General features: G+C 38.0%; 1 protein-coding gene across 3 annotated transcripts in view; it reads left to right on the top strand.

Annotated features, from left to right (window-relative positions):
* Positions 1-24,122, top strand: part of OGFOD3 (2-oxoglutarate and iron dependent oxygenase domain containing 3) — a 61,455-nt gene that overhangs the window by 11,664 nt on the left and 25,669 nt on the right. For 2 of the 3 annotated variants that reach the window (XM_088133429.1, XM_088133428.1), the window contains exons 4-7: positions 172-214; positions 10,168-10,232; positions 10,667-10,723; positions 18,909-19,062. In XM_088133429.1, coding sequence (XP_087989555.1) covers positions 172-214; positions 10,168-10,232; positions 10,667-10,723; positions 18,909-19,062 — 319 coding nt within the window. The remainder of the gene's footprint in view (positions 1-171; positions 215-10,167; positions 10,233-10,666; positions 10,724-18,908; positions 19,063-24,122) is intronic. The other variant, XM_025172563.2, reaches the window with a different exon arrangement.

Raw genomic sequence — 24,122 nt, 5'->3', positions numbered from 1 at the left:
ATGAACCTCACAGATAATGAGGGCCACCTGTATGCTGATTTACCTGCTGTGAATCCAAGCAGGCTTGCCTTTCCTGTTCCTTCTATATCAAGGGTGGCGAGATGTATTTGAAAAGCATCTGTAAACAACTGGGGTAAAATCTATTTTTTGAGATTGTTGTTTTATCCACAGAATAGCAGAGAGGGGACTGTCCCTGGGAGGATCGGATGGAGGGGTGAGCAGTGTCCTGTTACTTTTTTACATTCTTCTGGTGTTCAGGCAAGATTCTTCAGATTATGCTTTACACTGTCTTTTGGGGAGAAGTATCAGCCAGACAGAAATGGGAGTCCACTCTGATCTTCATTTAGCAAAATGTTCAATTTAGTTACTGATAGGTATTACAACTGTCTGTGATCCAATAATGACAAAACCCAGATTTTGTTATCCGATCTGTGCCACATATTATCTGCAGTCTGCCATGATGATGTGTATGGCATTAATGGAAATGTTATTCTTTCTGATTGCAAAAGCTGAATTTGGGGAGGAGAAGGGAAAAAAACCCCCGAGGCAATGCAAATGAGGTATAGAGTAAGAATATTCATCAAATCATATCTGCATCAGTGTGTCATTGAGGGGATCTTTGTTACTCTTTGCATCCAAATCTTTCTCTCCCTTTCTGTGATTATAAGGTATATTTGCTTCTATGCAGCATAATGAATCAAATATTGAACTGATGAGGAGACCTAGATTCAGCACTATACACGGTAGTCTTCTAGAAAACGACTGGCTATTAGCCCAGTATGGCTAATACTGTATGGCTTTGAGAGCTGGACCATAAAGAAGGCTGAGCACCGAAGAATTGATGCCTTTGAACTGTGGTGCTGGAGAAGACTCTTGAGAGTCCCCTGGACTGCTAGGAGGTCAAACCAGTCAATCTTAAAGGAAATCAACCCTGATTGCTCATTGAAAGGATCGATAATGAAGCTCAAGCTCAGATACTTTGGTCACCTAATGCGAAGAGAGGACTCTTTGGAAAAGACCCTGATGCTGGGAAAGATTGAAGGCAAAAGGAGAAGAGGATGGCAGAGGATGAGATGGTTAGATAGCATCACTGAAGCAATGAGCATAAACTGAGCAAACTCGGAGGCAGTGAAGGACAGGAACGCCTGGCGCAATATGGTTCATGGGGTCACGAAGAGTCGGACACGACTTAACGACTAAATAACAACAACAACATTAGCCCAGCTTCTCTCTTTTATTTTTCAGAAAAAGGCAGTGAAAAATGCCTCAGATATCGAAGGAAAAAAGATCTGCATTAGTATGCTTTCTCTGATTGTTTCAGAGGATAAAAGTAACACCTTGAGAAAAAAATGGCTAGTTTGAAGAAGTTTGGGTGGATAATTAACGTGCCAGTCCTCACTTTCATCAATATTTTTAATAGATTGTGAAGGTTGACCAAACATGTAATCTACATATAAGGGAGATGGAATACATAATCAAGGACCAAGATAAATATTTGTACAGTAAATACTTAGTGTCTTTTTTATTGGGAAATGTACAGCATAGTAAGAAATCAATATATCCTTGCTGTAGTTTGAAAGCTGCAAGGTCTTTTGATGGGGTATAATGAGAAGGACCCACTTACAGTCTGCCTTTCTGTTCTGTTAGAACTATACATTGCCCAATGTCTGTCAAATATGTTTCCACTAGGATATATTAGTTAGTTATGCCAACATGCTCATTTTCTATTAGGCAAAATGTCTTGAAACACAGAATTTTAAAGGCGCTAATGATCACATGATTGAACTTGACTGGTTTTGTTAGATGCTTTCTTCAATAAATGAATTGTATTTGTGTGTATGTTTAAATTGTAACATATTACTAGCACAATCATGATAAAAGAAGGAAAAAAAGAATAATAAATACAGTATAAAATTGAGCAAAAATGTTCAAAATAACATAAGGTTATTATTACATATAAAGTAATCTTAGCTTACTGGAATCAAATCACAGGTCAATAATTAATAAAAATAAGAATCATCAATCAGAATAAATTGTATTAACTTTTTTGTCAAATTTAGAAAATTTGTCCTTGTTAGACAAAACAGAGAAGATTTAGTATTTTAGAACCTTATATTAAAAGAAACCTAACATTTGGATATGTGTACAGAATAATAGTTCATAAAGAGTTTTCAAGTTAAATTCAGAATTATTTTTAAATACAAAGTTAATTTTGACATTGATGCATAGTCCACAACTTAGTCTGCTTCTAATCAATAACTAGCTAATGTTACTGATTTTGGGCTTCAGCAATACAGTCCTTAACTTGCTCAGGTTCAGGTTCATATTTCAGTAACAACTTATAAATAAGCCCAAACAGATGTTTTGAGTTTTGTGTTACAAGTTTTTCAAATGCAGTCAAGTCTCTGGGTATTTCGCCTTGTTTTTGTAATTCCTTTTGAACTATACTACCTGTTTGGAGATCTTGAAACCAGTGAGGCATTTCTGACCATTCGAAGGAGAGAATCTAAAAAGATTTCATCTTTGTTTTATCTATATGAATTGTTATTTCTCCACTGGTCATAATTTTTGTAATTTACCTTCAAGAAAATGAACATTTAATATTGAAGGAAGGGATTAGGATTACAACTGGTGTAATAATATAGTTTAAGGTTTCGTACTGCCAATCTATCTCATTCTTTCACATCTTTCAAAATCTTAAATTTTATCCCCAGTCTTTTATTTGATGAAATAAAATTGATTATTTGTCTCTGATACTCATTTAGTACCTTTTCTTCAATTCTCATTGGAATTACTTGAAATTGAAAGTTTCAATAAATAAAAATAATATATATTAATTATTCAATAAATAATAAAATATTCATTTTTGTTAAGAATATGTTAAATTCTTTAGAATTCATATTCTAAAGAATATGTTACTAGAGAATGTTAAACTTGTCCTGGTTAGGAAGCATATTCATTTTTACTGCAAATATGCTTCCTAACCAGGACAAGTTTAACATTCTCTACTATTAAAATATCTGACATTATGTTTTTCCAAATCTGTGAGTAATTATTCTTAAATAAGTCTTTGTTATATTTTGCTAAGTAAATTCCCAGTTATTTAATTGGTTTAACAGTAATATTAAACCTTTCTTCTGATAGATTCCACATAATCCTTTGTGTCTCATTCTGGTTAATCTGATTTCCTGATACCAAACCATAGTGCTCTATATGTTCCTTGTTGATTCTAGGGAGTCTTTTAGTTGAGAACTGTAAGTACAACATCATCAGAAATCCTGGGTTGAGCAATTGTTAGTACAATATCATCAGCAAATCATTTCAATTTAAGTTGTTGCACAACTACTTTACCTCCTAGGATTCTGTTTCCGTAGTGTTTTTGGATTGCCGAGGGTTCTAATGCCAGTAAAAATAAAGAAGGACAGAGAGGACCTCCATGTTTTGTTCCCTTCAACATAGTGCATTGCTGTGAAATATGACTATTCACAATAATTTTAGCTTTTTGTGCTTTATAAATATTTTGCATCCATGTAAAAAGTTTGGCCTACAGCTAATTTTCTTTATTTTTTTAAGAATTGCAAACAAAACATGACTATTCCAGATTGCCAATGGCTTTTTCAGCATCAAGGAAAATCATGACCAACCTTTGGTCTTTCTAATTTATCTTATCAATCACCTTTAAACTATATCTGATATTATCTGTCATCTATCTCTTCAGGGCAAAGCCCATCTGGTCAGAATGTATTATCTCAGTTAAAAAACCATTTATCCTCTTAGCAAGAATTGCTGTGAAGAGTTATTATCCACATTTAGTACAAAATAGGTCTACATGATTCAGAATGAATCAAATCCTTTACTTCTTTCTAAATCAAGGAAATAAAAACCTATTTCCATGATGAGGGGAATTCTTCACATACTGCATCTTGTTTATTCCTTGAGTTGAAGTTTTAGTCAGAATTTCTTGAAAAATCTTCTAATATATTGTTGAAATACTATCGAGCCTTGGAGTTTTATTCATATTTAACTTTTTAATTGCTTCTTTAGTTTTGTCTTCTGTTACAGATTAAGAGCTTCTTTTTGTTGGTTAGTAATTTTTAAAATAATATTCCATTCAAATATTCTTCCACTTTTGCTGGATCGGATTGCTATTTGCTGTACAATTCCAAAAAATAATCGTTGAATTGCTGAGTAATGTATTTTGTTGTCTAGACGTATTTGGTTCCATCCCAAATAGAAGTTATCTTTCTTTTATTTCATTCTTTCTGTAATTGATAAGCTAACAATGTGTTTGGTCTGTTCCCTTTTTAAAGTACAGTGGGGCAAAAAAGTATTTAGTCAGCCACCAATTGTGCAAGTTCTCCCACTTAAAAAGATGAGAGAGGCCTGTAATTTTCATCATAGGTATACCTCAACTATGAGAGACAAAATGGGGGAAAAAATCCAGAAAATCACATTGTCTGATTTTTAAAGAATTTATTTGCAAATCATGGTGGAAAATAAGTATTTGGTCACCTACAAACAAGCAAGATGTCTGGCTCTCACAGACCTGTAACTACTTCTTTAAGAGGCTCCTCTGTCCTCCACTCGTTACCTGTAGTAATGGCACCTGTTTGACCTTGTTATCAGTATAAAAGACACCTGTCCACAACCTCAAACAGTCACACTTCAAACTCCACTATGGCCAAGACCAAAGAGCTGTGGAAGGACACCAGAAACAAAATTGTAGACCTGCACCAGGCTGGGAAGACTGAATCTGCACTAGGCAAGCAGCTTGGTGTGAAGAAATCAACTGTGGGAACAATAATTAGAAAATGGAAGACATATAAGACCACTGATAATCTCCCTTGATCTGGGGCTCCACGCAAGATCTCACCCCGTGGGGTCAAAATGATCACAAGAACGGTGAGCAAAAATCCCAGAACCACACGGGGGGACCTAGTGAATGACCTGCAGAGAGCTGGGACCAAAGTAACAAAGGCTACCATCAGTAACACACTACGCCGCCAGGGACTCAAATCCTGCAGTGCCAGACGTGTCCCCCTGCTTAAGCCAGTACATGTCCGGGCCTGTCTGAAGTTTGCTAGAGAGCATTTGGATGATCCAGAAGAGGATTGGGAGAATGTCATATGGTCAGATGAAACCAAAGTAGAACGTTTTGGTCTAAACTCAACTCGTGTTTGGAGGAGAAAGAATGCTGAGTTGCATCCAAAGAACACCATACCTACTGTGAAGCATGGGGGTGGAAACATCATGCTTTGGGGCTGTTTTTCTGCAAAGGGACCAGGACGACTGATCCGTGTAAAGGAAAGAATGAATGGGGCCATGTATCGTGAGATTTTGAGTGAACACCTCCTTCCATCAGCAAGGGCATTGAAGATGAACCGTGGCTGGGTCTTTCAGGATGACAATGATTCCAAACACACCGCCCGGGCAACGAAGGAATGGCTTCGTAAGAAGCATTTCAAGGTCCTGGAGTGGCCTAGCCAGTCTCTAGATCTCAACCCTATGGAAAACCTTTGGAGGGAGTTGAAAGTCCGTGTTGCCCAGCGACAGCCCCAAAACATCACTGCTCTAGAGGAGATCTGCATGGAGGAATGAGCCAAAATACCAGCAACAGTGTGTGAAAACCTTGTGAAGACTTACAGAAAACGTTTGACCTCTGTCATTGCCAACAAAGGATATATAACAAAGTATTGAGATGAACTTTTGATATTGACCAAATACTTATTTTCCACCATGATTTGCAAATAAGTTCTTTAAAAATCAGACAATGTGATTTTCTGGATTTTCCCCCCCATTTTGTCTCTCATAGTTGAGGTATACCTATGATGAAAATTACAGGCCTCTCTCATCTTTTTAAGTGGGAGAACTTGCACAATTGGTGGCTGACTAAATACTTTTTTGCCCCACTGTATTTCTGTCTGGTAAGATTCAACTTTTTATAAGTTTTATTTACTTCCAATAAATCAAGTTGATTCAGTATTGCTTTTATCTTTTTCTCTAAATCCTAAGTTGAATTTAATATATGACTTATTTCCAGTTGTTTCAGATCATTCAGTAAGAATATTTCTGCTTTTGCATGACTTTCCTTCTGTTTGATGCAAGAGAGATGAACAACCCTCTCATAAATATTTTACTAGCCTCTCATAGTTTATTTATTTAATTGGATTTCTCCGCCGCCCATTTCCCCCACAACAGGGGACTCTGGGCGACTTACAAAAAACATTAAAACTGTAAATACATCTAAAACACATAAAACATCCAAAATTTAAAACAATACTAAAGAAAGGAAGATCCAAGCAGATGGAAAATCAGGCTGCGGAGAGCTGGCCACTACGGGACTAGCCATCCCCCTGCTTGAAGTATTCTCTCCCCACCCCAGGCCATGTGGCAGAACCAGGTCTTCAAGGCCCTTCGGAAGGCCAGGAGTGAGGGGGCCAGTCGCACCTCCGGGGGCAGAATGTTCCAAAGAGCGGGGGCTACTGCAGAGAAGGCCCGCCTTCTGGACCCCGCTAGATGGAATTCTTTTACTGAGGGGGTCCAAAGCATGCCCCCTCTGTGTGATCGGGTGGGACGGGTTGAAGACATAGGGGAGAGGCGGTCCCTTAGGTAACCTGGTCCCATGCCATGTAGGGCTTTAAAGGTGATAACCAACACCTTGAATTGGACCCGGAAGCAAACTGGTACCCAGTGCAGCTCGCGGAGCAACGGTGTTACATGGGCCTTTCTTGGGGCTCCAAAAATAGCCCACACAGCCGCATTCTGGACCAGCTGTAGCTTCCAGATAGTCTTCAAGGGTAGCCCCATGTAGAGCGCATTGCAGTAGTCTATCTGGGAGATAACAAGGGCATGAGTGACTGTTCGAAGGGCATCCCGATCCAGGAAAGGGCATAACTGATGCACAACCTGAAGCTGTGCAAAAGCCCTCCCAGCCACGGCTGCCACCTACTCTTCAAGCAGGAGCCATGAGTCTAGGAGGACCCCCAGATTACGCAGTGAGTCTGTCTGGGGTAGTGCCACCCCATCGAGCACCAAAGATTACAAAGTCCCGGATACAGAGGAGCCAATAACCCACAGCCACTCCGTCTTACCAGGGTTCAGCCGAAGCCTATTGTTCCCCATCCAGACCCTTACAGCCTCCAGACACTGAGAAAGGGCAGTCACAGCATCACTTACTTCACCTGGGATGGCGATGTATAATTGTGTAATCAGCATACTGATGATACCTCATCCCATGGTGGCGGATGATCTCACCCAGCGGTTGCAGGAACATGAGAGTTAGTCCTACTTGCCCAAGTGGATATTTCTATAATCCTGTGTTATCAGAAATAAGCTTTTATTCCTGGCATCATAGTCCAACCAAACTGAGTGGAGCTGATGAAGGGTGGTTGTTTGATGCTTTAAAATTGGTAGTATGGGTTATTTATGACAACTTTGTGTGCATTTGTGATCTGTATCACTTAGAAACTCCTTTGCCATTACTGCAGATTAAGGACCATAATATTCAGCTGTACAACAAGAATGTGTGCCTTTCATGCAGATCCTTTCACCATTTTTTATTTATGTTGGTGAGCAGATTCTCACCGCTAAGAGATGAAGAATTGGAATGAATGTCTTTTCTGACATTTTGTTTCTATTAGTGCCCTTTGTACAGTGAGTCACTCAACATGTTTTTGTAGAAACTAAAAGCTTCGTCTTAATGACTGGTTACTTTGCCAGCATAGCTAGCCTTGGCTATTACCTGAACAGATGCCTATACAATCTGATCATGGTCATGAAAGAGAATAGTACTGTTGTTGCTCCTAATGTTAATTCAAAATATTAAATGAGGTGTTTTATGGAGAATATGAAAAACTGGCTCCTGAATAAAAAAAACATATAATGGCCTTACCTTAGTAAAAAAAGAATAGGAATTTTAAAAAAAACCCTTTGTTTGCATTTTAGTTCATATATAAATGTGGCTTAAATACAAATCTAGTGACAAGCAATTTTTTTAGGTGATGTATTCTTAAGTCTGATTATTTCTGGATCTCTTCTGCAAGATACTAATGTACTGCTCTTTATTGCAACATGGGACCACTTTAGAGGACTGCTCTAAAACAGGTATATCTTTTTCTGTCTGGGGGCTTATTCTGAAAAAAACTGAGGCCAGGAAAAAATTCAAACCTACCTAATTATAATTCATACAATCACTTCCCATGTGTCACATACAAAATCACAATTCAGTAAAAAGTTTTTTTGGGGGCGGGGGGGAGTGGACAAGTTGCCCATTCCTGCTGTAGAATTTAGTTTGCATGTTCATTTTACCCAGATAGAAGTGGAGAGATACATGCTATTTGCACAATAATCTAGAACCACTTCAGTTGGCTAAGTCTTGGAGGGACTCAGGGGACCTCAAAAAGATATCTTTAGAGCTGCATGCAGGCTTTGGTTTGACTGCCCCCAAAGGAACTAGATACAAATCAGTGCCAATTTCATACAGTAGGAAAACTGTATCTTGCAAGACATGAAGCTCCATTCTGGATCACTGGAAGCCTGAATGGTCTCTTTCTAAAAAAAATTTCAAGCAGCAGTGACAATGCAGAAATCTTCATTAGAAACTGAGACACCTTCGGTATATAGCTTCTTCTGCTATCCTGTAGATTATATTTCCAAGGAGTATAGTATGGTCTTGAAAAGTATCCAGCATCTTTTGATTAGTTTTGGGTTTGGTTTCTCTTTGCCAAAGTCTTGATACTTGACTTCTCTCCAGGAAAACTAACTAAAAGAAATCATCCCTACCTTTTTAATAAATGGTATCTTGTATTTTTCATGCCCAAAAGTTGTTTCTCTCCTATCCCAGTTTATATTTACTATTTACAATGTCCATTGTGGTGGTGGTGGTGGTGGTTGTTATTTTGTGGCACTGCAAAAGCTTTTTAAATTGCTGCTTGATGTTGAAATGGAAACTGGTTCAAATTGCATGAGGATGTGAAAGTATGTTGGGCTGTGATGGTTACAAGTCAGGATAAAAATCTTGGAAGTTCTTATACTTGAAAGCAGGGGAGAAAAAAAATCAGCGATTTTTAAAAAAATATTAAACATGGATTTTTACATGTAAATGGGAGTTTTAAAATGCTACTAGAGTTTTAAAAGTTTCAATTATTTTGTAAAGGAAAAACATTCAGTAGCTCAAAAATATAACTATGAATGTAACTTCTAACTTTATTTTATTTGCTAATATGATGTTGAGAGATAAGTTAATGAAGTAGATTTGAGCAAGGAGGAAGAGTCTGGTTATAAATACACAGGATAAAGGAAAGGCATAGAAAGTGATTGGATAATGAGAAGAACACATTCCTGCAATTCTGAGGTCCTGGAGAACAAGTTTCTGGTCCTGAAGTATACTTTCTATTTATTGAACAGAACCTAATCATGGCACCAAGTACTAAAAGAGACCCCTGTTTGTGACTAGTTGAATTGAGCTACAATTTTAAAGCTGATGTTGGTCCTAGCACATCATAGCAAAAATACCCTCTAAAAATCCACAATATTAAATTGAATAGAGCTACTTCAACTCCTAATTTCATCTTGCATGAAGTAAGATCATAATTTCATTGAACAAAAAATTACTTTATATGGTATGTTGCTTCTGAAAGTAACATCCACATGTCTGAGTACTGAAGAATATGTATTCAGATTACATTAAACAACAAGAATGCACTTTTGCTAGAAATGATTATTATAAAATATTTCTAGTTATTGAATAAATTGTGATTTAAATCATTAACTTGTTCCTTACTAGTAATTTCTATCATGGTTTAGATCACAATTTAAATCAAATCCACTCTACTTGAAAGTTCATTAACTTTTCCCCCTCCAGAAATAGTGGTAAAGGTCAGCTGTATTTGTACTAGGTAACCATTGTAGGTGAATTATGATATCAAATCTTGACATGCATAGGCAATGAATTCTTGGGGAAGTAACCCAGGGTAAGTTTGATTTTCCTTGATTCCTGGGAAATATTTACAATCAACACAATTTTAAGTTCTGAGATATTGTAGAATAGGAATATAACTTCCAAACAGACTAATCTATCCCCTTTTTAAAGAAAGCAACGTGCCTTCAATATTTTCTATTGTCTCTATTTATGTACTGACTTTATTTATTTATTTATTCCTATTCCAGGCTTCAATTCTAGATTTACACTCTGGAGCCCTTTCTTTGGGGAAGCATTTTGTTAATATGTACAGGTAAATGTAGAATTGCATTTTAATACGTTCACCTTAGAATGGCTGATCTTTGTTCTTTTGGCTTTCAGAATGTGTTAGAGATGTATAAAGACACAAGTTACTCTGTTTTTAGCAGTTTCTCTGCATTTAGAAAAGAATATGTGATAACTGTTTTGGGGGCTTTGGATATAGAAGTAGACCCTGGTTCATTTTAGAATCATTTTTTAAGCTAGCTGTCAGTTTTCCATAGTAATTTTGTATTCACTAGAATTGATCTTGTGTACTAGTCTTAATAAGTAGTGTTCTGAAACTTTAAAAATAATTGAATATTAAAAATGTGATCTGAGTAGACACTTTAGTTGTAAGAATCTTGAAAGCAATTGGTTGGTACAAAGATTTAATTTGACTTGTCTGCGAATTGGTTTCATATGTTCACTTATTTCTTTTCCTTCCAGATACTTTAATGATAAAATCCATGACATCTTCACAGAAGAGGATTTTCAGTTATACCGGTAAGAAAATCCAATCATTTTAAATTTAATTTTTGCCTTTTCCAGTCAGCCTTCTAGTATAACTTTATGGTGACACAGTACCCATAGACAGTTTATTACTGCATTTGAGAAAAATTACATTGCAGCATAATTTTTGAATTGTCGATGGGGTGTCTTAATTTGTTATGTAGCACAGAAGAGTTGTTCATTTTGCATTGTAGAAAAAGTAACAATATTAGTAGTTCAGCAAACATTTTAACAGCTTGAAGGGAAGAATCTTCATGGCATCACTGTTGTTTTACACTATGGATGGAGGGGTAGAGAACAGAAAGAACTTGGTTAGATGTAGCATAAGGCATTCTAGACTGAGTTTTATTTAGTCCCACCATTATGATTTTAGTACAATCCACTACTTAAATGGCAAAAAAAGGAGAGAGTCCCTTGTGCAGTTTTCTTTTTAAAGACTGGTAATACTTGGTACTGCTAGTCCTTGCTTCTAGGAGGTAAGGAGAGGTGGAATTAATCATACTCTACGTACTGCTTGCTAGTGATATAGTTAGTTGGTAATATCATAAGAGTTGCTCAACTTAGTTTAGAGCCTAGTTCTGTACCTTCACTATTATTCTAAGAAGTGTATGTCGAAACCAGATATATAATAGAAGGCATTTTTTTCCTAATTTGTAACAAAATTTCATGTAACTAGTAATGGGGGGGAGGGGGTTGCCACTTTTGTTTTACCATCTCTATATTTGAGGAATCCCATATATCCCCTTAAACTTTTTTTCCCTAAACTATATGCCAAGTTTTCTAAAATTCTCAAATTGTTTGCCATTTTATCCATCTTTTTTTGAAAAGTACAAACTTCTTGACTCTACTGTGACCAAAACTAGATAACATATTCAAAATGCCATATTCGAAATATTGCACGTTTTATGGTGGCTTCCCTGTTCAGACAGTTGAGATGTATAAATGATCTTTTTCTGACCAGACACCATTTGGCTTATGTTGGTTAGCAACACATATTGGTCTTTAAATGTGAAATGTAAACTCAGGGATAAGAGTCATACTTTTCAGTGATGAATGAATGGCAATTTACCCTGGGGAGAAGAAAGCTTGTTTTCTGGGGTTGTTTCCCAATTTATTTTATAGCAAGCCAGCATTATGTCTGTATCTATGGCTGTTTAAGAGGGCAGAGCAGAAAAAAAAGAGCATATGAACAAATACCTTTCATGCAATGCCTGCGCATTTAGTTCTTTGCATTTGAGTAGTCGTTTCTGAAGCAAAAAAATATTTACAGAATTGAAGTACTATCAGAAACAACGTGAAAAACTTGTTTCCTGAATTTGTGTAGTAGTGCTCTGCTCCAGTTTTCTTAAAGACACCCATTTCTTTTAAACCTGTAAGAACAGATTTTAAACTGACAGTTACAGGTGTGAACAGCTGAACATCCATTCCTCATCTCTCTTTTATGTTTCTTCAACCAAGACATCGGAGCCTGTAATAGAAAGTGTTAGACAGCATTCCACCTCAGCCTCTCTAAATAAAAGCCTGCCATCTACTTCTTTATATTATTATTGTTGCTGGTCGCACAGTCAGCCAAACGTTTAGATTGGATTTGACATTTTTGTCCACCTATTGAGTCCTTCCGAAGGACCTAGCAGATGTTGTTTGATGGTGTTAAAGGTATCATCGCAGGATATAAGCTGTTCCAAGTAAAGCTGCCTTTTGCAATTGACTGATGGTGATTTTGTCAATGCTGATGGCCTTCAAGTGGTACTCCAGATGTTTTGGGATTGCATCCAAGGCGCCTATTATTATTGGTACTATCTTTGCTTTCTTCTCCCACAGTCGTTCTATTTCTATTTGCAGGTCTTTGTATTTTGTGATTGTCTCCAGTTCTTTCTTTTCTGTTCTGCTGTCTCCAGGTACTGCAATGTCCACTATCCAGACTTTTTTGTCTTTCTTACCAACAATTGTTAAGTCTGGGGTGTTGTGTGGCAGGTGCTTGTCTGTTTGAATTTTAAAGTCCCCAAGCACTTTAGCTTCTTCGTTTTCTATTACTTTGTCTGTTTTGTGGTCCCAGCAGTTCTTGCTTGCAGGCAAATGTATCTCTTTCAGATATTCCGAGGCACCCTTGTTGCTACTTTGTCATGCTGTTGTTTGTAGTCAGTCTGTGCAATCTTCTTGCAGCAGCTAACTGGGTGGCCCACTGTTTCCTCAGCTTCTTTGCAGAGGTGGCATTTGCTGTCTGTTGCTGTCTTCTTAATTCTGGCTTTGTATGCTGATGCTGCTGCTGCTGCTGCTGCTGTTATTACTGTATTGTTATTATTATTATTATTTTACTCCAACTTGATGGTACTTAATCAAACAATTACCTGTGAAGCTTGTACCTGCTTTCTGCTTATAGGGCCACATTACAGGTTTTTCTCCACTTTCTTTGAGCCTATGAATTCAGGTATTTATTTATTTGTTAAATATATATATTCTTCATTCAGGAGGTCAAGGTGGCATCTTGTTTTTCCCCACAGCAGTAACCTTGAGAGGTAGGTTGGGCTGGGAGAGAGTGTCTGTCCCAAAATCAACCAGTGTGCTTCTGTGGCTGATGGTGGACTAGAACTTGCATCTCACTGCTTCTAGTCCAGCATCTTAACCACTACACCACCTTGGTTCTCAGCTGGTATCAGCTGTTCATTGCCATTGGAGGTACCTTGAGAAGGACTGTGGGATGATGCTTGAGTAGAAGTCTAAAAGGCTTCAGTGAGAGTGTTCTGGACCTATTGTTTGTCAGGGGAATCTGCATGCCACTTCTTTCTCCTTCCTTCCTTTCTTCTGGGTTGAACACATCTTCAATGCTCTATTTACACTGGATGGTGGTGGTGGTAGATAACTGTTAGGAGCTGTGGGAGCATTCAAACCTGGAAACCTCCTTGGGCATGCATCCCTTGTTCACAAGGACCGTTGGTTTGTTTCAAAGCAGACACTGTTTCATTGGCATTGGGTTTCTGCTCCTGGTCTTTTGGGTTGCTGCTGGCAGTGGCAGCTGTTTCAGGGTTTACTTGACAGCTCTGTGACTCTTTAGGAAAACCTGACACTAGTGCACATCTGTGGCTCCTGGGCAGAAATGGAGTGTACTTTACAAACAGGATTTTTCAAGCCAGGCTGACTTGCTGGACTACTAATGCCTCTGTTATTCAATGAGATCCAGCTGCTAATGGTATTTGTTAAAAGTTCGTCTCTGTGCTCCAGGAGGGAGGTAGCCAACTGTTTGTAATGGGGCATGTGGGATTTGTTGTGCAACCCAGCTCTTTTATTGTGGATGAAGACCTTTGCCAACTCATTCTTCATGGGTTTGGTAGGTGGAGTTCATGCCTTTCTCATTCATTTCCCTTATCTAGATCATTATGACAAATTCTTTCATGGATTGTGTATGTCTCTTATACCTCTCACTGGTGTGGAATGCTATGTGGATACTGATAGAAGTGTGCATTCTGACCCAACATAGTGCTCTTTGTGAATTACAATGATGGTGATGGTGTTCCTCTGTGTCCTGATTCTTGTTCAATATATGGCTGGGTATTATGAGTGCTCTGATATTGAAAAGGGATGTTCCATGGGATTTGGGGTGTTCCTGGTGCTCTGTCCCTGATATCTTGAGGGCTGTGTAGGAGTCTTACTTGAGGCTGTTCTCAGTCTAAGTGGCTCCTTCTGGCTGCATGCGATGGGTGTAATTTCTGCTTTGGGCTTGCCTGGAGGATATGTGTAAGTGCTTATAGGGATATTGAAGCTTTGTCCCTGGGAATGGAGAGCAAAATGACTTGCTTTGCTCATTTCGAGCACATGGAATAGTAGCTGTGGCTGTAGGAGATGGAGTAATCTTCCTATTTAAGGCTAGCAGCCAGGGACATCATTCCCAGAGATATGCTTGGAGGTATTTTGGCTCTTGGGAGCCATGGCTCTGTTTCTCTCAGAGAGGTGATGTTTTTACTTTTGGGTGCATGTTGGATATAGGAGATTAATTGAGACTCTTAGGCACATTAGACCTTGCTGAGGGATTCTTTTCCCAAATTAATTTCATTTTGGGTATAAATGCTTGCAAGAGACATACCTGCATGTAGCTTCACCAGGATATGCATGCTTGTGCATTCATATCTGGCACCTAGTGGGTGCTAAGGAGATATATTCAGCAGCCGATAAAGAACCTGGCAGAGAAATTCAAAATGGTGATTGTGCTTTTTATATCTGTTTTTTTCAGTTCTTTTTCTTGGAAGATGAGGCAGGCTGATTGTGTGGGAAGGGCTAACTGTATTGACATGTGGTATTTTGAACCAGAAAAGGATGATTTAGTCTTAATTATTTTAATCTGATTAATGAATGAATTCTGCCTATATAGGTGTTATGCTTGCAATTCAGGTTATATTGTGTATTTGCTTCTTTTACTGGATACTGCCTCTAATATATCAGGTTCTAGGTAGAAGATTCATTCTGAATAGGCAGATAAATACAAGTCTAAATGGTGGGTTGATGTTAAATAACCTTTCATTTTGGATTATCGTCTCTGATCGTGGGTCTGTATTAAAGAGTATCTGATTCCTTTTAGATCTAATCACAACTATTGTGTCAGAGAGCACAGAAGAAATACTTAAAGGATTTTTCGGTACAATTCAGTATGTGGATGGCCTTCAGAATGACAGCTCAAGAGAATAGCTGAAGAAAAGCCTTATTGTCTACTTGAATGGCTGGATTGATTTTTGTCAAATAGACTACGTGAATAGAAACTATAGTTATTGAGCAAGATTTGTAAATGATGGGCAAAGTTTACTGAAAGAAAATAGATGAGACCTTCAGACTGATTTGCTTGGATAAAATAAGTTTCCTTCTGAATGAACTTTTTTTTTAAAAAAAAAAAGCTAGTAGATCTGAGATACAGAAAAGAAGCATTGAGGATAATGAAGGAAAACAACATTTGTGTAATGTGCAAGTATGTGCTGTTAGATAGACAATCTCTTTTATTTTAAATCTGCTAGAGGTGATGAGAATATGGACATTGGTGTCTGTCATATAGATGTGGAGACACATTTCAGACGTCGAATCAGTGCATGTTTGTCAGTTTCAGAATCATGACAGACAAAAGTATTCCAGATGTAATATATCTGCATACAAAGACAGACAATGGAAGCTGTGCAAGTCTATTGGCATTCTTGGAATTTAAAATTCAGCAAATTTAGTGTGCTGAAAGGCAAAGCATTCCTTCCTTATCTCATCTTTATTCCTTCCTTATCTCATCCTCTTTTTTTTCAGCGTTTAATCATTCAAGTCAGATCCCGTTTTTAGTACTTGAGCATCCTCTGCAGAAGACCCCTTTAGCATCAAATTGCCAATGTGATTCTAAGGTGACCAGAATCTCACTCCATCACAACAAATTGATTTTGTAAAAAGCATCTTAGCATAACTCAGTCAAATCAATCTCAAATAATGTGTAGAATTCCTATTTGGTTTGGAGGTCAAAAGGTGGTTCCAAAATGGCTGAGCAAATTACAAAGCAGGTAGAGAAGCAGAACTCAGTCTGCTGCTCTGGGACAAGTAACTCAAGCTGAAAAGCCAACCCAGAGTCCACAGATCTATAAAGTGAACAGGGTTCTCTTGGCTCACTGATAGATTAGTTGCTGCAGTATAAGTGTCTGGACATCTGCACTGGTGGCACTGAAAATGGAAATCACTGCTGCTTATAAACCATCCTGATAGTGTAAAGCAATGATTCTCAAACGTTTTGGTCTCAGGGCCCCTCTATATTCTTAAAAGATTGAGGACCCCAAAGACCTTTGATTTATGTGGGTTATATCTGCCGATATTTGCTGTATTAGAAACTGAAACAGAGAAATTTTGCAGTATTTGTATATTTGACTTTGCAGACCCCCTGAAAGGGTCTCAGGTCTCCCCAGACCACATTTTAAGAACCACTGATATAAAGGTGCCTCTGGAGCCTTAGCAGTTGCCATTGCAAGTTAAAAACACAGAATGCTAGGTTGCAATAAAAATCACAATAAAATGGCCCAAGAAGTAGAATTATTAAAAAATATCCTTAGTATGATGCATATGTGTATAAAGCAAAAAAGGAAGCTAATATGAGATTGTTCTTTTTTAAAAATATCTTGCTTGCTATAATTTTTGCTAATCAAAGCACAAATGCAACATCTACTGCTTTTTGTGGGAATTCATAAAGCCTGTGTTCTTGTACTTTTGAACAATGCTCTTGTTTGTAATATACAGGTAGTCCTCGAGTTACAACGGCAGTCAGAACCAGAATTTCCATCGCTAAGCGATGTGGTCATAAAGCATGATGTCACGTGAATGCATCGCTTAGCAACAGCAATCCTGGCACTCTCTGTTGCCATTGATCATTAGCCAAGAACCCACCCAATCCATGCCATTCCCAGCTTGGTCCTTCCCAGCCCTGAGCCTCAGTTTTTCCAAGGTAAAGGACTGCCTCCCCTTCAACTCCCCCCAACCACCCATTCCCCCCATCTCTGCCCTTTTGGCTGTCCTGCACCCTGCCTTGTAGGGCGACAAACAGCCCCAGAACTGCGCAGCTCTGGGGCTGCTTGCTGCACTGTGGCTCAGGGCCTTCTTGGTGCGCTGCGGCTCTGGGACTTCAAGAAGTCCCTGAGCTGCAGCTGCCCCAGCTCAGCTGCACGGTGCAAAGCCGCAGCCATCCCAGGAAACTGCAGCTGCCCCAGCCCAACAGCACAGCATGAAGCTGCAGCTGCCTCAGCACAGTCGCCCCAGCCCAGCTGCACAGCACAAAGCTGCAGCCAACCTCAACGCCCTGTGCTGCGCCCCAGCTGACCTTTGCCATCTTCTTGCTCCCACTCCTGATGAGGTGTGCCCGGCCTGGCCCTCCACAAGGCAGCTGCTGGCCATGCGAGGCCTTCTTCTTGAGGTCTTGTGAGAAAAACACTGTGTACAACCTAGGGAAGAAGGCCTTGTGCAGCCAGCAGCTGCCTTATGAAGAGCCAGGCTGGGTGTGCTTGATCAGCAGTGAGAGTAAGAAGACAGCGAAGGTCAGCTGGGAGCAGCAGAACGCAGGTCAGCAGGGCTGTGGAGTGCAGGGGGCCAAAAGGACAGAGATGGGGGGAGATAGGCGGGTGGGCGGAGTTGAAGTGCCCCAGCGGCTGTAAGTGCAGGCAGACTGCCAAGCACCCAAATTTTGATCACGTGACCGCAGGGGTGCTGCAACATCCATAATTTCGGGAACCAAGTCTAAGTACCGTTTGTTCAGCACTGCTCTAACTTCAAATGGTCACCGAACGAATGGTCATAACTCAAGGACTACCTATAGTTTTATAGTATTGAAAAGAAAAATTAGGAGTGAAAATTAATGTTTCTTGTGACATTGTAATACTGCTTTAATTCTACAGCTACAGCTTCCTCTTCTCTCCACCAGCCCAAATGTGAAACTTCACTACAGCTAAGGCAATAAATATTGATTCTCCAGATAGTCAGACCTATATCTAGGAACTTATTTAAGCAGTTGCTTCACAGATATGAATGAGCTGTTTTATTGCAGATAAGATAGAAGCCATAGGTAGGTAGGTAGGTAGGTAGGTAGGTAGGTAGGTAGGTAGGTAGGTAGGTAGGTAGATCAGTCTATTTCAGAACACAACAATCAAGTTTTATATATAAGTCTGATTAAGGCTTAGATTCTAGGTCTTTTCCTTCCATCTGTTTGAATTAATCATATTTTGCCCATTCTCTTCTGAGCCTTGGAAGTGGGAAATAACTGTCCAGTTTTTAGATAACAGTTCTGTCAAGTCTGGGAACCACTGGTTCCCACTATGCCTGTTTCAGGCCTTCCACCAAAATGTAACAGAATATTTCTTTCCCTCCTCTTCCATTAATAGAGATGTTTGCTGGATCAAAAGCTGTTCCACAAGTGGAATGACAACATTGAATTCACCCATTGTGATTTATAAATCTGATTTATGGCTTTAATGCAAGCTATACTCTCTAGGTCACTGTCTATGATGCATTATAATTAATTGTGCTATACATCATGACATAGAATTCCTGGGATAATGTGCATGGACTTATTTTAATATTCTGTGTATAAATGTTAGATATTATTGTGAAGCAAAAGAGTATATTTAAAATAAAGCCAGTGCTTTTTGCATAGTTTCACTCAGTCCAGGTGCTCTCTTCTTATTTGCAGTGATGTGAGGCAAAGAATTCAACAAAAAGTAGCCCTTGCTTTTGGTATCAGCTCATCTTCCATGTATTTGACGAAACCAACTTTCTTCTCTAGAATAAATAACTCAGAAGCAAAGACAACCCATGATGAATATTGGCATCCTCATATTGACAAGGTAAATGAGATATTGAAATAGTATTTTCCTTATTTCTTTTGAATATCTACCTTCAGTGTTAGTGTTCTGTGTGTATAAGTACTAGCACTCTAATTAAAGAGTCACAGTGCTCTGATGTAATTTTTGCATTTAAGCACCATGCATGCTTTCTCAGATGTAACTCCTGCTAAGCTTAATAAAACATACTCATAAATAAATGTGGGTAGAATCCCTTTTAAATTGCTGCTGCTCTCTTTTTGGTGAGCCAGAACTCAGAAGTTAAAAACCTAGGGTTGTTTTCTGTTAAATTAAATAACCAGTCTGGCCAGGCTGATGATTCTTATTGCTTATGAGCTTCATAAGTTACATTCTGCTAGATATTAGGAAAATCTGGGAACTGAGTATCAGCATCTGTTAGCACTTGGTTCACTAGGAGGATTTTCTTATCTTGATAAGACTAAAATATTTTTTATATATGACTTTGAGGATCTTATTTTTGGGTAGTTTTAGTTTCTTATTTATTTATTTTTTTTTATCGTGTTGGCTTTCTATTGACTTTTGTATTTGTACTATGTAATACATTATTTATACAGTTTACATTCTGCTTTTCTGCTCAGAAAAGTACTCAAGGAGGTGATAGTAAAAATGAAATACAATACTTAAATATTTTATTGTAGTCTCCTATTTTTATAATAAATGTACACCCAGAAAACCTATTCTATAGGGATCTTATAAATAAGTATATTTCTTGTATTTCATAATGTGTGTGTGTGTGTGTGTGTGTGTGTGTATATATATATATATATATATATATATATATAAAAACATGTTAAATGCTCTATAAAATGCAAATGAAATTACAGGTAGTCCTCGAGTTAAGAACGCCTGGTTTAGGGACGACCCATAATTAAGAATGGAGCCTATTTTGACAAAATTCAAGTTAAATACACATTGGTTCGAGGTCATTGCACAATGCTACTTACATAGTAGAGACCCAGTCTGGTGCAGTGATTAAGGCATCAGGCTACAAACTGGGAGACTATTAGTTCTAGTCCAGTCTTAGGCACGAAGCCAGCTGGGTGACCTTGGACCAGTCACTTTCTCTCAGCCCTAGGAAGGAGGCAATGGCAAAGCACTTCTCAAAAACCTTGCCAAGAAAACTGCAGGGACTTCTCCAGGCAGTCTCCAAGAATCGGACACGATTGAACACATTAAAAAAAAAAAACTTTACAGTATTCTACAATAATACTGTTCTGGCTTACATACTAATTTGACTTAAAGACAGACCCTGGGAATGGAACTCGTTCTTAAATTGGGGACTACCTGAATATATATTACATACATTTGCTAATAAATATTATACATTATAGATGAAAATATGTTGTAGTAAGCTTTCATGTTGGCATTTTTACATTCTTGTAAAATAATACACAAATAGTTAAAACTTACCATAGTTTTCTGGTTGTAGTTGTTAAAAAAAAACAAACAAAGTGAAAAGTTCAAAACCAAAACTAAACTATTGTATAATTATGTAGGAGTGACCCTGTCCTTGCATGGTTAATCTACAATTAATTTAAAGGTTGACAGTTGCAAAGCATTGCCCCACATGCATCTTCCACCAGCAACCTATTTGTCTCTGAACATGGGCAGCAAAATGGCCAGTTTTTTTAAAATAATGATGGGAATGGAAACAGAAGGCCTTTGGGAGACATGTTCCTCCTATTCCCCCCATTAAAATCTCCTAAACCCTGCAAATAATTTAAAAATAATGGTTGAAAAAACCATTGCTACTATTTCCATTGGTGTTACCATGGCATTGCAAGGCCTCCTGTAGCCTGCTGTCCTATCAAGAAAAAAGTTGCAGTCCCCAACCTAGAATCCTTTGCTGGCATTTAAACAGGAAAGGAATGGTTTTTAACTTAGTATGTTTATTCCAGCCTTCCCATACTAGAGAGAGAGGGGAGGGAGGGAGAGAAAGAGAGAGAGAGAGAGAGAGAGAAAGAAAGGAGAGAGAGAAAGAAAGGAGAGAGAGTGAGAGGGAAGGAGGGAAGGGAAGGGAAGGGAAGGGAAGGGAAGGGAAGGGAAGGGAAGGGAGGAAGGGAGGAAGGAAGGAAGGAAGGAAGGAAGAAAGAAAGGAAGAAAGAAAGGAAGAAAGAAAGAAAGAAAGAAAGAAAGAAAGAAAGAAAGAAAGAAAGAAAGTAAGTTTTGTTGCTTTCAGTGGGAGGGAGATTCTTAAAATGATCATCAAGATGTGCATAAATAGAGTGTATCAGATTTAGTATGCCTCAAATGCCTTCCTCACTCAAACAGTACAAAGGTTTCATAAACATTTTTATTTTGCTAATGAAATACCTTAATTTTTTAATTAAGTAGCTTTCACACTAAAAGCCAGTCTTTTTCACTTTTTGGTTTCCAAAAATGCTGCGTTTTGTATGTATGAAATAACGCATGTTTCACTAATAGGCAATACTTACAATATAAGTTTAGAGACAATAATATTCCAATTTATTTTTTACTGTTGGAATGAGGTTATTGAGAGTACCTGTGACACTTTCCTCGATCTGTTCATACAGTAAACAGAAAATCTACCGCTTTTTGCTCCTTTTCTTTACAAGTTGTCATTCCTGATCTAATAATATGATAGAGATAATACAATTTGATCCAATATGATTGATTCCAGCAAATAATATAATTTCATTAAAAAGTTGGATTATAATTTATTTTCCACATTTTAAGTTAATTTTTTTAGGTATTATTTTGCTTAATTTTAGTTGAGGAAATTGTTTCTTTTCCTTATCTCTTCTAGATTTGTTGCTATCTTGGCAGTTCCAAGTAAAAAAAAAATTAAATCATTTCATCCATCTTATTTTATTGAATTGAACATAGCTCTTAATAATAATAATAATATTAAACTTGTTTGCTGCCCAACACTCAGTGACTCTGGGTGTCTCACAACAAAGAAATTACAATAAAATCAATAAAACATAAAAAGTAAAGATAAAAGTTGTAAAACAGTAATCCTAGTAGACAACAGTTTTTGAAGCTACAATAGAAAATTTAGAAAAAATAGCAGCAGTTCATAACTCTCAAATGTCCTAAGTCCTGTTGAGAACATGAATCTAACACCTTAGTAATATGATTCTTTACTGAATACTAAGATCATAGGATGATTCTGATGCTTAGCTTTATTTATTCCCTTAAATTATGTTAACATATCAAGTTAACAGAATGTGTGTGTGTGTGTGTGTGTCCTTTTTTATACATATGTGTGTTTGCATGTGCATATGCACACACATACTCACACGGCATAAATACAGGTTTTGTTTCTAAGCCAAATGACAATTATAGGATCTCCTGTCTGAGTTAGAATTGCAACAGAGCAAATAGCTAAAACTAGATTGATTATATGCCATCAAGTTGGTGTCACTCTTTTTGACCACATAGATACATTTTTCTACATGTTGATCTGTCCCTAAACGTGGTCTTTCAGGTCTTCCACTGGTGCCATTATAACAGAGTCCATCCACCTTGCTGCTGGTCATCTTCTTCTCTTTCCTTCCACTTTTCTCAGCATTAGAGCCTTCTCCAGAGAGCTGGGTCTTTGCATAATGTGTGTGAAGTAGCCTGGTCATTTGTGCCTTGAATGAAAACTCTGGGTTGATTTGTTTGATGATCCATTTGTTTGTTTTCTTGGCTGTCCATGGTATTCCCCAGTACCAAAGTTCAAAAGTGTCAATATTCTTTACATCTTGCTGTACACCAGTAAGGTGTTACTTAATGATTTGCATTATAACTCTCTGGAAAAATGAAAGAAAGAAATGAAAGTGTTTTTAAGGGGATAGGGTTTCCTATCATTTGAACTTTCATCTGGTGCATTGTCTGTTTCATTATGCTCTCTTCCTTATTTTTGCTATTTTAGAAGGAACTGGGAATTGTATGCATGGTTTTGTTTCTTGATCAGAGTCTCTTTGTATCAATATGCTTTTGCATTCCTTGGATCAAACTTAACGATTCTCTTAAAACTGTGATAGAATAATTCTTTAATTGTTTTTTCTTTAAAGAGAAAATGCAAATCCTTAGTCTAGAATTCTAACTCTTGGCATGGAGGTTCCTGTTTAATTTTTAGTGAGCAATAAAAAGTCTTCTTATACTGTTGCAGTCACATTCAAAAGGTCATTTCATACTTGAAATACTAAACTGTAACCCAAGCGAGAGCAAAATTAATTTCAAAAAGGAAACACTATTTGCTTTTTAATATATGTTGTGCTCAGAGGCTTTGAAAGAGAACACAGGATTGGATAATCATAAATGACAGATTACAGAGTATTCTCCCAGAGAAAATCTGCAGAGGATTTGAAAATACTATTTTAATAGTAAAATGAATGGATTGTCTTTCTTAGAATGATTCCAAGCTTGCTTTAACAGGAATTTTGAGTGTACTTTGCAGTTAGTAAATGTTGCTCAATTGAAAAAGAATATTAAAATTAAATCAGTCATGAGAAATGCTACAAAATTAAAAGGATAAATATGCAAACTTAATTCCTGGAATGAAAAGCATTAAAAAAGCAGGCTAGCTCGTAGCACAATGCTTATGAAACACTTTTTTTTTTTAATCCGCACTCAGTCGTTGCCAACTCTGCGGTGACTGCCTGGACGAGTCCCTGCACTTTTCAAGGCAAGGTGTTTCGGAAGTGGTTTGCCAGTGCCTCCTTCCTAGAGCAGAGCCCAGCTGGCGAGCGCAGGAGGTGGGGTTTCCGTTGCTTCGCGCCTTTTTCGGGCGTGCGCGGCTTCCGCGCTACTGGCAACTGCTCCCGACTCCTTTTGCAAGGCGCCGCCAGCATTTTTCTTCTCACCAGAGTGAGAGTACCCATTTATCTACTCACGTAAGTTTTTGATCTGCTGGGTTGACAGGAGCTGGGGGAGGAAGCATGAGCTCACTCTGCTGCGCGAAAGCTGGGCTCGAACTGCTGAAGTGTCAACCATTTCTGGCCAGCAACTTTCACCGTCATTAAGCTGCTGCGCCACCACGTCCCCTTATGAAACACATATAAAAATACAAATTTTCAGCTTTAAATATATGA

This window comes from Python bivittatus, unplaced genomic scaffold, assembly GCF_059951505.1.
Source record: "Python bivittatus isolate LINGU-HERP-01145 unplaced genomic scaffold, Pbiv_v1 ctg000080_np1212, whole genome shotgun sequence".
Taxonomy (NCBI): domain Eukaryota; kingdom Metazoa; phylum Chordata; class Lepidosauria; order Squamata; family Pythonidae; genus Python; species Python bivittatus.
The sequence above is the reverse complement of the archived record's forward strand: the minus strand, read 5'-3'. Positions and strand labels throughout refer to the sequence as shown.